Source organism: Salvelinus sp. IW2-2015, unplaced genomic scaffold (genome assembly GCF_002910315.2).
Source record: "Salvelinus sp. IW2-2015 unplaced genomic scaffold, ASM291031v2 Un_scaffold4020, whole genome shotgun sequence".
NCBI lineage: Eukaryota > Metazoa > Chordata > Actinopteri > Salmoniformes > Salmonidae > Salvelinus > Salvelinus sp. IW2-2015.
Genome location: NW_019945292.1, coordinates 21,426 through 38,925, shown reverse-complemented (window position 1 = coordinate 38,925; position 17,500 = coordinate 21,426). Strand labels below are relative to the sequence as shown.

The 17,500-nt window shown below is 42.7% G+C and overlaps 1 protein-coding gene across 1 annotated transcript in view; it reads right to left on the bottom strand.

The window, feature by feature from the left end:
- Positions 1–17,500, bottom strand: part of LOC112076774 (phospholipid-transporting ATPase ID-like) — a gene marked incomplete at its 5' end in the record, with an annotated part of 41,487 nt that overhangs the window by 4,284 nt on the left and 19,703 nt on the right. Inside the window, 1 exon segment of the mRNA XM_070441453.1 lies at positions 15,747–15,935. Within this exon segment, the coding sequence (XP_070297554.1) occupies positions 15,747–15,935 (189 nt within the window).

Below are 17,500 nucleotides of genomic sequence, written 5' to 3'. Positions count from 1 at the left end.
GGGGGTTACGCACTGCAGACGGAGACATACTTTATATGATCTGGGTTACGCACTGCAGACAGAGACATACGTTTAATATGATCTGGGTTACGCACTGCAGACAGAGACATACTTTAATAGATCTGGGTTACGCACTGCAGGACCAGAGACATACTTTTAATATGATCTGGTACACCAACTGCCAGACAGAGACCATACTTTAATATTGATCTGGGTTTCGCACTGCAGGACAGAGATATACTTTAATAGATCTGGGTTACGCACTGCAGACAGAGGACATACTTTAATATGATCTGGGTTACACCACTGCAACAGAGACATACTTTAATATGATCTGGGTTACACACTGCAGACAAGACATACTTTAATATGATCTGGTTACGCACTGCCAGACCCAGAGACATACTTAATATGGACCTGGGTTACGCCACTGCAGACAGAGACATACTTTAATATGATCCGGGGTTATGCACTGCCAGACAGAGACATACTTTAATTATGATTCTGGGTTACACACTGCAGACAGAGACATACTTAATATGATCCGGGTTATGCATGCAGACAAGACAATACTTTAATTGATCTGGGTTACGCCTGCAGACAGAGACATACTTTTTAATATGATCTGGGTTACGCACTGCAGAGAGAGACATACTTTAATATGATCTGGGTTACGCACTCAGACAGAGACATACTTTTAATAGATCTGGGTTACGAACACTGCAGAGAGGAGACATACTTTAATCATGATCTGGTTACGCACTGCAGACAGAGATCATACTTTAATATGATCTGGGTTACGCCACTGCAGACAGAGACATACTTTAATATGATCTGGTTACGCACTGCAGACAATACATACTTTAATATGATCGGGTAACGCCACTGCAGAGGAGAGAGATACTTTAATATGATCTGGGTACGCACTGCAGAGAGAGACATACTTTAATATGTTGGGTTACGTTACTGCCAGAAGAGAGAGATACTTTAATATGATCTGGGTTACGCACTGCAGACAGAAGACATACTTTAATTATTGATCCGGGTAACGCACTGCAGAAGAGAATACTTTTAATATGATCTGGGTAACTGCACTGCAGACAGAGAGATACTTTTTAATATTGAATCTGGGTAACGCCACTGCAGCACAGAGAGATACTTTAATTATGATCTGGGTTACGCCACTGCAGAGAGAGACATACTTTAATATGATCCGGGTAAACGCACTGGCAGAGAGAGAGATACTTTAATAATGATTCTGGGTTTACGCAACTGCAGAGAAGAATACTTTTAATATGATCCGGGTAACGCAACTGCAGAGAGAGAGATACTTTAATAGATCTGGGTTACGCACTGCAGAGAGAGACATACTTTAATATGATCTGGGTTTACGCACTGCAGACAGAGAGATACTTTAAATAGATCCGGGTTACGCACTGCAGACAGAGAGATACTTTTAATATTTGATCTGGCGTTACGCACTGCAGACAAGACATACTTAATATGATCTGGGTAACGCACGAGAGATGAGATATACTTTAATATGATCTGGGTTACGCACTGCAGAGAGCAGACATACTTTAATATGATCTGGGTTTACGCACTGCAGACAGAAGATAACTTTAATATGATCCGGGTTACGCACTTGCAGACAGAGAGGATACTTTTAATATGATTCTGGGTTACGCACTGCAGACAGAGACATACTTTAATATTGATCTGGGTTACGCACTGCGCAGACAGAGAGATACTTTTAATATTGATCCGGGTTACGCCTGCAGACAGAGGATACTTTATATTGATCTGGGTTACGCAAACTGCCAGACAGAGACATACTTTAATATTGGAATCTGGGTTACGCACTGCAGAACAGACATACTTTAATATGTTCTGGTACGCACTTGCAGACAGGAAGAAAGACTTACTTTAATATGGATCCGGTACGCACTGCAGACAGAGAGATACTTTAATATGATCTGGTACGCACTGCAGACAGAGAGATACTTTTAATATGATCCGGGTTACGCACTGCAGACAGAGAGATACTTTAATATGATCTGGGTTACGCACTGCAGAGAGAGAGATACTTTTAATTATGATCTGGGTTACGCACTGCAGACACACTTAACTAAATGTTAGACTAAAAATTGTGAGATAATGTCTAGATTGCTTTTTATAGTGGAGATCAAGTTTATAATTGCCTGGCTGGCGATAGACAGTGGATTGGCCACAGTCAGATGAAACAGAGCTAATAGGATTTTCAATGTTCATAGAGTTTTATATTGGTTGTACAGTATGTTTTATACAAAAATTAATTTCCCGTTATTTTTTTATTTGCTCTTGCCTAAGTTTGCTGAAAGTGCACTACGTCAAGTGTGTTTGGTGAGGTGTGTGTGTGTGTCTACTGTATGTTCAAGGTGTGGTTATTTTGGTGAGCGTGTGTGTGTCTACTGTATGTCAAGGTGTGTTTTTGGTGAGCGTGTGTGTGTCTATGTATGTCAGGTGTTATGTTGGTGAGCGTGTGTGTGTCTACTGTATGTCAAGGTTGTGTTTGGTGAGCGTGTGTGTGTATACTTATGTCAAGGTGTGTTTTGGTGAGCGTTGTGTGTGTTCTACTGTAGTCAAGGTGTGTTTGATGAGCGTGTGTGTGTCTACTGTATGTCAAGGTGTGTTTGGTGATCATGTGTGGTCTAAACTGTATGTCAAGGTGTGTGCGTTGCTTGTTAGTGCGTATTGCATATAGCGTATACCTATAACGGACTCCCTTGCGGATGTTGTTGAAGTCGAGATGGCCAGCATGTGTAGGTGACGGGGTCGGCCAGCTCTGTCACAGTGGACCAGTACAGGGGTTCTAGACCGCGAACACAAAACCAAAGTTCCTGGCTGCTGTCACCAACGCACCCTCATCTGGAGACTGGGCCTTATACATCAACTTTCCTAAGGAGGGCAGATGGGGAGTGAGAGAGAGAGAGATCAATGGGGAGGGAGAGAGAGAGAGAGAGAAGAGAGAGGAGAGAAGAGAGAGAGAGAGAGAGAGAGAGAGAAGAGAGAGAAGAGAGAGAGAAGAGAGAGAAAGACGGTGAGAGAGGGAGACAGAGAATACAGTATCTATTTAAAACACATTCTATACAGTGGGGAGAACAAGTATTTGATACACTGCCGATTTTGCAGCGTTTTCCTACTTACAAAGCATGTAGAGGTCTGGTAATTTTTATTCTAGGGTACACTCAACTATGAGAGACGGAATCTAAAAAAACAAAAAATCCAGAAAATCACATTGTATGATTTTTAAGTAAATTATTTGCATTTTATTGCATGGACTACAGTGGGCAAAAAGTATTTAGCAGCCACCCAATTGTGTGCAAGTTCTCCACTAAAAAAGATGAGAAAAGGCCTGTAATTTTCATCATAGGTACATATCAACTATGACAGACATAATTAGAAAAAATCCAGAAAATCACATTTAGGATTTTTTATGAATTTATTTTGCAAATTTATGGTGGAAAATAAGTATTTCGTCAATAAAAAAAGTTTATCTCAATACTTTGTTAATACCTTTTTTTGGCAATGACAGAGGTCAAACGTTTTCTTAAGTCTCACAGGTTTTCACACACTTGGCTTGGTATTTTGGCCCATTCCTGCATGCAGATCTCCTCTAGAGCAGTGATTGTTTTGGGCTGTTGGCTGGGAAACTTTCAACTCCCTCCAAAGATTTTCTACTGGGGTTTGAGATCTGGAGACTGGCTGGCCACTCCAGGACCTTTTGAAATGCTTCTTTACGAAGCCACTCCTTCGTTGCCCCGGGCGGTGTGTTTGGGATCGCATTGTCATGCTGAAAGACCCAGCCACGTTTCATCTTCAATGCCCTTGCTGATGGAAGGAGGTTTTCACTCAAATCTCACGATTACATGGCCCCAGTTACATTCTTTTCTTTACACGGATCAGTCGCTTCCTGCGTCCCTTTTGCAGAAAAACAGCCCCAAAGCATGAGTTTCCACCCCCCATGCTCAACAGTTAGGTATGGTGTTTCTTTGGATGCAACTCAGGCATTCTTTGTCCTCTAAAACACGACGAGGTTGAGTTTTATACCAAAAAGTTTATATTTCTGCGTTTCATCTGACCATATGAATTCTCCCAATCTTCTTCTGGATCATCCAAATGCTTCTCATAGCAAACTCAGACGGGCCTGGACATGTTACTGGCTTAAGCAGCGGGGACATGTCTGGCATGCATGATTATGAGTCCCTTTTGGCGGCGTAGTGTTTACTGTGTAGGCTTTCGTTACTTTCTCCAGCTCTCTGCAGGTGATTCACTTAGGGTTTTTTTTTTTTTCTTTTTTCTCCCCACCCGTCTTGCTGGTTCTGGGATTTTTGCCTCACCGTTCTTGTGATCATTTTGACCCCACGGGGTGAGAATCTTGCGTGGAGCCCAGTTCGAGGGAGATATATCCAAGTGGTCTATGTATGTCTTCCATTTCCTAATAACTCTCTCCCACAGTTTGTTTCTTCAAACCAAGCTTGCTTACCTATTCAGATTCAGTCTTCCACCTGGTGCAGGTCTCACGGATTTTGTTTTCTGGTGTCCTTTTGACAGCTCTTTGGTCTTGCGCCATAGTGGAGTTTGGAGTGTGGACGTTTGAGGTTGTGGACAGGTGTCTTTTATATTGATAACAAGTTTTCAAACAGGTGCCATTAATACAGGTAACGAGTGGAGGACAGAGAGCCTTCTTAAAGAAAGAAGTTACAGGTCTGTGAGAGACAGAAAATACTTTGCTTGTTTGTAGGTGACCAAATACTTATTTTCCACCATAATTTGCAAAATTTAACATTCATAAAAAAATCCTACAATGTTGATTTTTTTCTTGGAATTTTTTCCTCATTTTGTTCTGTCAAAGTTGAAGTGTAACCTTAATGATGAAAATTACAGGCCTCCTCTCATCTTTGAAGTGGGAGAACTTGCACAATTTGGTGGCTGAACTTAAATACTTTTTTTGCCCCACTGTAGTACTTCTGATACAATTCAGAAAAGTCAGAACTTAATATTTTGCGTTACAGAAACCTGTTGTTTGCAATTACAGAATCATACGTTTCCTGTAGTTCTTGACTAGGGTTTGACACACTCCAGCAGGATTTTTGGCCCACTCCTCCCTACAGATCTTTCCAGATCCTTCAGGTTCGGGGACTGTCGCTGGGCAATACGGAGTTTCAGCCTTCCCTCCAAAGATTTTCTATTTGGGTTCAGGTCTGGAGACTGCTAGGCCACTCCAGGACCTTGAGATGTGCTTCTTACGGAGCCACTCCTTAGTTGCCCTGGCTGTGTGGTTCTGTCGTTGTTTCATGCTGGAAGACCCGCCACGACCCCATCTTAACAATGCTCTTACTGAGGAAGGAAGGTTGTTGCCAAGATTCTCGCCGATTACATTGGCCCCATCCATCCTCCCTCTAATTACGGTGCAGTCGTCCTGTCCCTTTGCAGAAGCATCCCCCCAAAGAATGATTTTCCACCTCCATGCTTCACGGTCTGGGATTGAGTGTTCTATGGGGTTGTACTTCATACTTCTTCTTCCCCAACACGTCGATGGAGTTAGACCGAAAACAGCCTCTATTTTTTCGTCCTCATAGACCACAGGACCTTCACCCATTTCCTCCTCTGTATCATCCAAGATGGTCATGGTAAACTTCAGACAGCCTGGACATGCACTAATGGCTTAAGCAGGGGACCTTGCTGTGGCGGCTGCAGGATTTTATCCCATGACACGGCATAGTGTTGTTACTAATGGTTTTTCTTTGAGACTGTGGTCCCAGCTCTCTTCGGTCATTGACCAGGTCCTGCTGTGTAGTTCTGCGGGTGATCCCTCACCTTCCTCATATCATTTGATTGCCCCACGAAGTTGAAATCTTGCATTGGAGCCTCCAGGATCCGAGGGGTGACTTGACCGTCAATCTATGAACTTCTTCCATTTTCTAATAAATTATGCGCCAAACAGTTGGTTTTCCTTCTCACCAAGCTGCTTGGCATATTGTCCTGTAGCCCATCCCCAGCCTTGTGGCAGGTCATACAAATTTTATCCCTGATGTCCTTACACAGCTCTCTGGTCTTGGCCATTGTGGAGAGGTTGGAATCTGTATTGATTGAGTGTGGGGGACAGGTTCTTTTTATAAGGTAAGCAGTTCAAACAGGTGGCACGTTAATACAGGTAATGAGTGCGAGAAACAGGAAGGGCTTCTTTAAAGAAAAACTAACAGGCTGTGAGAGCCGGGAATTCTTAACTGGTTGGTAGGTGATCATACTTAGGTCATGCAATAAAATGCAAATTAATTATTTAAAAATTCATACAATGGTGATTTTCTGGATTTTTTAGATTCCTGTCTCACAGGTTGAAGTTTACCTATGATAAAAATACAAGACCTCTACATGCTTGTAAGATAGGAAAAACCTGCAAAATCGGCCAGTGTTATCAAATACTTGTTTCTCCCCACTGTACATGTAGGTGAACACAGAAATACAACATTGCTTTTAAGGATGTTTACATGCAAAAACCACTCCACCATTTATGGTATCCTAATTTAGTTTGTTGGACAAAACAAGCAATGCATAGTTAGAGAATCATTTGTACCATCTAAACCGCTGAAATGTATTTTAAACAACCAAAATATACACGCTTAACACAAAATGATAAAGTGTTGTCCATGTTTGATGACCTGAAATCAAAAGCCCAGAAATGTTCCATACTCATAAAAGGCTTATCTCTCAAATGTTGTGCATCAATTTTGTTACATTCCTGTTTAGTGATAAATTCTCCTTCGCCAAGAATCTAATTGATCACCTGTTTAATCAGCTTCTTGATATGTGACACCTGTCAGGTGGAGGATTATCTTGGCCCCGAAGGAGGAAATTTATACTAACAGGAATTAAACAAATTGATGCACAACATTTGAGAGAATAAGCTTTTTATGAGTATGGAACATTTCTGGGACTTTATTTCAGGTCATCAAACATGGGACCAACACTTTACATGTTGTGTTTATATTTTGTTCAGTTAGTATATTTCTTGGTTGTTAAATACTTTCCAAAGCGTTTTTAGATGGTTACAATGATTCTCTACACTATGCATTGCTTGTTTTGTCACAAACTGACAATTAGGTGAAACCATTGAAATGGTGGAGTCGGTTCTGCATAGTACATCTTAAAAGCATGTTGTATTTGTGTTCACCTTACATGTACAGTGGGGAGAAACAAGTATTTGATTCACTGCCGATTTTGCAGGCGTTGTTTTCCTACTTACAAGCATGTAGAGGTCTGTAATTTTTATCCATAGGTACACTTCAACTGTGAGAGACGGAATCTAAAAAATCCAGAAAATCACATTGTATGATTTTAAATAATTAATTTGCATTTTATTGCATGACCCTAGTATTTTGATCACCTACCAACCCAGTAAGAATTCCGGCTCTCACAGACCTGTTAGTTTTCCTTTAGAAGCCCTTCCTGTTCTCCACTCATTACCTGTATTAACTGCACCTGTTTTGAGAACTTCGTTACCTGTATAAAAGACACCTGTTCCACACACTCATCAAACAGATTCAACCTCTCCACCAATGGCCAAGACCAGAGAGCTGTTGTAAGGACATCAGGGATAAATTGTAGACTGCACAAGGCTGGGATGGGGCTACAGGACAATAGGCAAAGCAGCTTGGTGAGAAGGGAAACAATGTACGCGTTATTAGAAGAAAATGGAAGAAGTTCAAGCATGGACGGTCAATCACCCTCGGTCTGGGGCTCCATGCAAGATTTCACCTCGTTGCGGGATTCAATATCATGAGGAGGTGAGATCCACCCCGAAACTACACATCAGGACCTGTTCAATGACCTGAGAGGAGCTTGGGACCACCATCTCAAAGAAAACCATTAGTACACACTACGCCGTCATTGGATTAAAATCCTGGCAGCGCCACGCTAAGGGTCCCCCTGCCTTAAGCCACGTGCATGTCCAGGCCTGATACATGAAGTTGCCAATGACCATCTGGTATGATCCAGCAGGAGAAGGGAGAAGGTCATTGAGGTTCAGATGAACCAAAAATAGAGCTTTTTTGGTTAACTCCACTCGCCGTGTTTGGAGGAAGAGAAGTATTGGAGTACAAACCCAAGAACCACCATCCCCAACCGTGAAAGCATGGAGGTGGAAAACATCATTCTTTGGGGAGCTTTTCTGCAAAAGGGGACAGGACGACTGCACCGTATTGAGCGGGAGGATGGATGGGGCTGTATCGCGAGATCTTTTGGCCAACAACCTCCTTCCCTCAGTAAGAGGCATTGAAGAATGGGGGTTTTCGTGGCCTGGGGGTCTTCCAGCATGACAAACGGACACGAAGCACACAGCCAGGGCAAAGCTAAAGGAGTGGCTCCGTAAGAAGCATCTCAAGGTCCTGGAGTGGGCCTAGCCAGTCTCCAGACCTGAACCCAATAGAAAATCTGGAGGAGCTGAAACTCCGTATTTGCGCGCGAGCGCGAAAAACCTGAAGGATCTGGAGAAGGATCTGTTAGGGAGGAGTGGGCCCAAAATCCCTGCTGCAGTGTGTGCAAACCTATCAAGAACTACAGGAAACGTAATGACTCTGTAATTGCAAACAAAGGTTTCTGTACCCAAATATTAAGTTCTGCTTTCTGATTGTATCAAATCTTTTTTAACAGTGGGGCAAAAAAGTATTTAGTCAGCCACCATTGTGCAAGTTTCCCCACTTTCAAAAGATTGAGAGCAGGCCTGTAATTTTTCATCATTAAGGTACACTTCAAACTATGACAGACAAATGAGGAAAAAAATTTCCAGAAAACACATTGTAGGATTTTTTATTGAATTTATTTGCAAATTATGTGGAAAATAAGTAATTTGGTCACCTACAAAACAAGGCAAGATTTTCTGCTCTCACAAGACCTGTAACTTCTTCTTTTAAGAGGCTCCTCGTCCTCCACTCGTTACCTGTATTAATGGCCACCTGTTTTTAGAACTTTGTTATCAGTATTAAAAACACCTTGTCCAACAACCCTCAAAACAGTCACACTCCAAAACTCACTATGGCCAAGACCAAAAAGGCGTCAAAGGACACCCAAGAAAAACAAAATCGTAGACCTGCACCAGGCTGGGAAGACTGAATCTGCAATAGTAAGCAAGCTTTGGTTTGAGAAATCAACTGTGGGAAGCAATTATTAGAAATGGAAGACATACAAGACCACTGATAATCTCCCTCGAACTGGGGCTCCAGCAAGACTCACCCCTGGCAAAATGATTCACAAGAACGGTGAGCAAAATCAAAAACACACGGGGGGACCTAGTGAATGACCTGCAGAGAGTGGGGACCAAAGTAACCAAAGCCTACCATCTAGTAACACACTACGCCGCAGGGGGACTCAAATCCTGCAGTGCCAGACATGTCCCCCTGCTAAGCCAGTACATGTCCAGGCCCGTTGGAAGTTTGCTAGAGAGCATTTTGGATGATCCAGAAGAAGATTGGAGAGAGTGGTCATATGGTCAGATTGAAACCCAAAAATATAACTTTTTTTGGTAAAAACTCAACTCGTCGTGTTTAGAGAGGACAAAGAACTTGCTGAGTTGCATCCATAAAGAACACCATAACTTACTGTGAAAGATGGGGGTGGAAACACATGCTTTGGGCTGTTTTTCTGCCAAAGGGACCAGGAAACGACTGATCCGTGTAAAAGAAAGAATGAAATGGGCCATGTATCGTTTGAGATTTTGACGTGAAAACCTCCTCCATCAGCAGGGCAACTGAAGATGAAACGGCTGGGTCTTTCAGCATGACAATGATCCCAAACACACCGCCCGGGCAACGGAAGGAGTGGCTTCGCTTAAGAAGCATTTCAAGGATCCTGGAGTGGCCTAGGGCCAGTCTCCAATCTCAACCCATAGAAAATCTTTGGAGGGCAGGGTGTTGAAAGTTTCAGCAACAGCCCCCAAAACATCACTGCTCTAAGGAGAGCTGCATGCAGGAATGGGCCAATAATACCAGCAGGTGTGAAAACCTTTGTGAAGACTTACAGAAAAACGTTGAACCTCTTTGTCATGCAAAAAAAAAAGGTATATAACAAAAGTATTGAGATAAAACTTTTTATGACGAAATACTTATTTCCACCATATTTGCAAAATTAAATTCATAAAAAATCCTACCAATTGTGATTTTCTGGGATTTTTTTTCTCATTATGTCTTCATACGTTGATATGTACCTATGATGAAAATTCACAGGCCTTTCATTCATCTTTTTAGTGGGAGCAACTTGCAACAAATTGGTGGCTGACTAAGATTACTTTTTTGCCCCACTGTATGTCATTGCAAATAAAATGCAAAATTAATTACTTAAAAATCATACGGTAATGTGATTTTCTGGATTTTTGTTTTAGATTCCGCTCTCATAGTTGAAGTGTACCTGATGATAAAAATTACAGACCTCTACATGCTTTGTAAGTAGGAAAACCTGCAAAAATCGGCAGATGTATCAAGAATAACTTTGTTCTCCCAACTTATAGAATGTGTTTATAATAGATACTGTATTCTCTGTCTCCACTCTCTCACCTCTCTTTCTCTCCTCTCTTCTCTCTCTCCTTCTCTCTCTCTCTCTCTTCATCTCTCTCTCTCTCTCTCTCGTCTCTCCTCTCTTCTCTCTCTCTCCTCTCCCTTCCCATTTGCGTCTCTCTCTCTACACACTCCCCCACTCTGCCCCCTCTAGGAGAGTTGATGTATAAGCCAGTCTCCAGATGAGGGTGCGTTAGGGTGACAGCAGCCAGACACTTGGTTTTGGTTGCGGTCTAGACCCCTGCGTACGTGTCACTGTGAAGAGCTGGGCCGACCCGTCACCTAACACCACTGCTGGCCAGACCCTCGACTTGCAACAACATCCGCAAGAGGATGCTCCGTTATTAGGTATACGGCATAATATGCATACCCACTCACACAAGCACGCACACTACCTTGACATTACAGTAGACACACACATGATCACCAAACACACCTTGAACATAACACACGTCCAACAATAGCACAGCACAAACACGCTCCACCAAACACCATCGTTGACATACAGTAACACACAACACGCTCACCAAAAACACACCTTGACATACAGTAATCACACAACGACGCCTCAGCCCAAACACACCTTGAATACAGTAGGGACAACACAACGACGCTCACCAAACACACCTTGACATTACAGTAAGACCACACACACCAACGCTCACCAAAACACACTCAATATGACACACACGCTACCAAACAACCTGACTAAGTACACACACACACACGCTCACCAAACCACACACCATTACGTAGTGCACTTCAAGCAACTTAGCAAGAGCAAAATAAAAAAAATAACGGGAAAAATTTATTTTGTATAAACATACTTGTACAAACAATATAAATCTATGACATTTAAAATGCCTATTTACTCTGTTTCATCTGACTGTTGCAATCCACTGTCTCATCATCCCAGCCTTAGGCAATTTATAAAACTTGATGCTCCACTATAAAAAGCATCTAGACTCATCTCAACTTTCTTTCTAGTCTAACAATCTTAGTTAGGTGTGTCAGCAAGTGCGTAACCCAGATCATATTAAAGTATGTCTCTCTCTGCAGTGCGTAACCCAGATCATATTAAAGTATCTCGTCTGTCTGCAGTGCGTAACCCGGATCATATTAAAGTATTTTCTGTCTGCCAGTGCGTAACCCAGATATATTAAGTATTCTCTGTCTGCAGTGCGTTAAAACCGCGATCATATTTAAAGTATCTCTCTGTCTTGCAGTGGCGTAAACCAGATCATATTAAAGTATCTTCTCTCTTGCGTGCAGTAACCCAGATCATATTAAAAGTATGTCTCTGTGTCTGCAGTGCGTAACCCAGATCGATATATAAAAAGTTATCTTCTCTGTCTGCAGAGATGCCCGTAAATACCCGGATCATATTAAAGTATCTCACTCTGTCTGCAGGTGCGTAACCCAGGATCATATTAAAGTATTTCTCTGTCTGCAGTGCGTAACCCAGATTCATATTAAAGTATCTTCTCTGTTTCTCTAGCACGTGGCGTAACCAGTCTGATCAATATCTAAGTACTCGTCTGATCTGAGCAGTGCGTAACCCAGATCATATTAAAGTTCGTTCTCTCTCTGCAGTGCGTAACCCAGATCATATTCAAAGTAATCTATCTCTCTCTGCAGTGCGTTACCCAGATCATATTAAAGTATGTCTCTGTCTTGCAGTGCGTAACCCAGATCATATAAAGTATTGGTCTTCTGTCTGCAGTGCCGTAACCCGCGATCATATTAAAGTATTCTCTCTTGTCTCAAGTGCGTAACCCAGATCATAGTTAAAGTATGTCTCTCTCTGCAGTGCGTAACCCAGATCATATATAAAGTATTCTCTTCTCAGTGCTTACCCGATCATATTAAAGTTAGTCTCTGTCTGCAGTGCGTAACCCAGATAATATTAAAGTATCTCTCTACATCTGCAGTAGCGTTACCCGGATCATATTAAAGTATGTCTCTCTACTGCAGTGCGTAAACCCAGATCATATTAAAAGTAATTACTCTCTGTCTGCAAGTGCCGTTCCCCAGATCATATTAAAGTATCTCTCTGTCTTTGCAGTGCGTTACCCAGATCATATTTAAATGTACTCTCTCATCTTGCAGTGCCGTTACCCGGATCATATTGACAAGTTATGCCTCTGTCGTGCAGTGCGAATACCCAGATCATATTAAAGTATCTCTCTATCTCTGCAGTACTGTAATCCAGATCTATATTAAAAGTATGTCTCTCTCTGCAGTGCGTAACCCGAGATGCATATATAACAGTATCTGCTCTCTTCAAGTAGCGTAGCCTCCGATCATATTAAAACGTTATGTCTACGTGGTCTGGCACGATGCGTAACCAGATCATTTAAGAGTGGGCTAGTGCTGTCTGGCAGTGCCGATAACCCATCATATTAAAGCTATGTCTCTGTCTGCAGTCGTAATCCCAGATCATTATCTAAAGTATGTCCCTTCACTGCAGATCATGCGGTAACCCAGATCCATATTAAAGTATGTCTCAGTCTGCAGTGCGTAATCCAGATCATATTAAAACGTAATGGCTCTTCTATTGCAGTGTCGTAACCCAGATCAGTAATTAAAAGTATGTCTCTGTACTGACGTGTCAGCTAAATACTGTCTGCGTAGATCATATTAAAGTATGTCTCTGTCTGCAGTGTAACCAGATCATATTAAAGTATGTCTCTGTCTGTCAGTGTAAACCCTGCATCGATATTACAAGATTGTTCTCGTCTGCAGTGCGTATAACCCAGGTCATATTTAAAGTATGTCTCGTGTCTGCAGTGCGTAACCCAGATCCATATTAAAGTATGTCTCTGTCTTGCAGTGTGTATACCCAGATCATATTAAAGTAATGTCTCTGTCTGCAGTGTGTAAACCCGGATCATATTAAAGATGTCTCTGTCTGCAGTGCGTTAAACCCAGATCATATAAAGTATATCTCTGTCTGCAGTGCGTAACCCAGATCATTATTTAAAGTATTGTCTCTGTCTGCAGTGTGTTAACCCAGATTCATATTATAAAGTATGTCTCTGTCTGCAGTGCGTAACCCAGATACATATTAAAGTATGTTCTCTGTCTGCAGTGCGTAACCCCAGATCAATATTAAAGTATGTCTCTGTCTGCAGTTGCGTAACCCAGATCATATTAAAGTATGTCTCTGTCTGCAGTGCGTAACCCCGACGGGGAGGATCCGTCTATACTGTAAAGGAGCTGATACACCTGCTGTGTTGAGGAGGCTCCACCCCTCCAACCATCACCTGATGAATATCACAAACAGATCACCTTAATGTGAGTTACAAAACACAACACCCACACAAACTAGACACACACACAGACACACACACACACAGAGAGACACACACACAAACAGCAGACACACACACGTGCCGAGTCATATACACACCCAATAATAATCAGAGTTTCCTATTCAGCCTATCACAGCTCTCTTTTATACAAGAACAGCCCACTCCTCTGGTGGCTAAATGTTTTTCCTGCACACTACTCTGGCCTACAGGAGATGATTGATTGTTATCAATTCTTCCAATTGACTTGTGTGTCTAGAGAGTATGCTGGGGACGGCCTGCGGACCCTGCCCTGTGGCCTACAGAGACCTGTCAGAGAAAGCAGTGGGAGGAGTGTCAGAGAGACAACCGCCAAGCAGACAGAGCTACAGACTGGTAGAGAGACAGACTGGGCTGACATATAATGAACACCATAGAACAGGACATGATGGTATCACACTGTGTGTGTGTGGTGTGTGTGTGGTGTGTGTGTGTGTGTGTGTGTGTGTTGGTGTGTGTGTGTGCTGTGTGTGTGTGTGTGTGTTGTGTGTGTGTGTGCTGTGGTGGGTGGTGTCTCTCTGTAACATCATTGGACCACAAAATATAAATTTCAATCAAGTATGTGATAACTGGCAATAAAGTTATTATTTTCTCCTCTGCTCTATTCTACTCTATTCTAGCTCTGCTCTATTTTACCTCGGCTCTCATTTTTACTCGGGCTCTATTCTACTCTGCTCTATTCTACTCTATTTCTCCATCTCTACTCTGCTCTATCTCTCACCTTGCTCTTATGCTCTATTCTCTCTATTCTTCTATCTCCTCCTGCACTGTTCTATATCTTACTCTTCTCTATTCTACTTTGCTCTACTCTGCTCTATTCTACTCTTCTCTATTCTACTCGGCTCATTCTACTCTGCTCTATTCTACTCTATTCTCCATTCTACTCTGCCTCTATTCTACTCTGCTCTTAGCTCTATTCTACTCTTTCTCTATTCTACTCTTCTCATATTCACTCTGCTCTATTCTACTCTTCTCCTATTTCTACTCTGCTCTATCTACTCTTCTCTATTCTACTCGGCTCTATTCTACTCTGCTCTATTCATACTCTATTCTCAATTCTTACTCTGCTTCTATTTCTACTCTGCTCTATGCTCCCATCTCCTACTCTGCTCTATCTACTCTATTCTCTATTCTACTCTGCTCTATTCTACTCTGCTCTATGCTCTATTACTACTCTGCTCTTTCTACTCTATGCTCTATTCTACTCTGCTCTATTCTACTCTGCTCTATGCTCTATTCTACCTGACTCTATTCATACTCTGCTCTATGCTCTATTCTTACCTGCTCTATGCTCTATATCTACTTCAGCTCCTGGGGAGCCACAGCCATTAGAGTGAAATATCTCTCTCTTTTGGGTTACGCACTGCAGACACACTAACTAAATGTTAGACTAAAAGAAATGTGAGATAATGTCTAGATGCTTTTTATAGTGGAGATCAAGTTTATAAATTGCCTGGCTGGGCTGATGAGACAGTGGATTGCACAGTCAGATGAAACAGAGTAAATAGGCATTTTAATGTCATAGATTTATATTGTTGTACAGTATGTTTTATACAAAAATATTTTCCCGTTATTTTTTTATTTTGCTCTTGCCTAAGTTGCTGAAGTGCACTACGTCAAGGTGTGTTTGGTGAGCGTGTGTGTGTGTGTCTACTGTATGTCAAGGTGTGTTTGGTGAGNGTCAAGGTGTGTTTGGTGAGCGTGTGTGTGTCTACTGTATGTCAAGGTGTGTTTGGTGATCATGTGTGTGTCTACTGTATGTCAAGGTGTGTGCGTGCTTGTGTGAGTGCGTATGCATYRATGCGTATACCTATAACGGACATCCTCTTGCGGATGTTGTTGAAGTCGAGGATGGCCAGCAGTGTGTAGGTGACGGGTCGGCCCAGCTCTGTCACAGTGACAGTACCAGGGGTTCTAGACCGGAACACAAAACCAAAGTTCCTGGCTGCTGTCACCAACGCACCCTCATCTGGAGACTGGGCCTTATACATCAACTCTCCTAGAGGGGGCAGAGTGGGGGAGTGAGAGAGAGTGATGGGGGAGAGAGAGCAATGGGGGAGGGAGAGGGATAGAGAGAGGTGAGAGAGGCGAGGGAGAGGTGAGAGAGGGAGACAGAGAATACAGTATCTATTAAACAGATTCTATACATGTATTTTGAACACAAAATACAACATGCTTTTCAGATGCACTATGCAAAAACCACTCCGCCATTTCATGGTTCGCCTAATTTCAGTTTATGTGACAAAACAAGCAATGRATAGTGTAGAGAATCATTGTACCATCTAAACCGCTTTGAAATATATTTTAAACAACCAAAATATAACCCTCATTCCCCCTCTCTCTCTCATCCTCCCTCTATCTCTATCTAACCCTCATTCCCTCTACCTCGCACTCTCTTACCCTACTTCTATTCCTCCCTCTATTGCTCTCTCACCCTCCCTCACCCTCCCTCTCCTTCTATTCCTCTCTCTCACCCTCCCTCTCCTTCTATTCCTCCCTCTATCCCTCTCTCTCGAGTTTCAGCTCCTCCAAAGATTTTCTATTGGTTTCAGGTCTGGAGACTGGCTAGGCACTCCAGGACCTTGAGATGCTTCTTACGGAGCCACTCCTTAGTTGCCCTGGCTGTGTGCTTCGTGTCGTTGTCATGCTGGAAGACCCAGCCACGACCCATCTTCAATGCTCTTACTGAGGGAAGGAGGTGTTGGCCAAGATCTCGCGATACATGGCCCCATCCATCCTCCTCAATACGGTGCAGTCGTCCTGTCCCCTTTGCAGAAAAGCATCCCCAAAGAATGATGTTTCCACCTCCATGCTTCACGGTTGGGATGGTGTTCTTGGGGTTGTACTCATACTTCTTCTTCCTCCAAACACGGCGATTGGAGTTAGACCAAAAAGCTCTATTTTTGTCTCATCAGACCACATGACCTTCTCCCATTCCTCCTCTGGATCATCCAGATGGTCATTGGCAAACTTCAGACAGGCCTGGACATGCACTGGCTTAAGCAGGGGGACTTGCGTGCGCTGCAGGATTTTAATCCATGACGGCGTAGTGTGTTACTAATGGTTTTCTTTGAGACTGTGGTCCAGCTCTCTTCAGGTCATTGACCAGGTCCTGCTGTGTAGTTCTGGGGTGATCTCACCTTCCTCATGATCATTGATGCCCCACGAGGTGAATCTTGCATGGAGCCCAGACCGAGGTGATTGACCGTCATCTTGAACTTCTTCCATTTTCTAATAATTGCGCAACAGTTGTTTCCTTCTCACCAAGCTGCTTGCCTATTGTCCTGTAGCCATCCCAGCCTTGTGCAGGTCTACAATTTTATCCCTGATGTCCTTACACAGCTCTCTGGTCTTGGCCATTGTGGAGAGGTTGGAATCTGTTTGATTGAGTGTGTGGACAGGTGTCTTTTTAAGCAGGTAACGAGTTCAAACAGGTGCAGTTAATACAGGTAATGAGTGGAGAACAGGAGGGCTTCTTAAAGAAAAACTAACAGGTCTGTGAGAGCCGGAATTCTTACTGGTTGGTAGGTGATCAAATACTTAGGTCATGCAATAAAATGCAAA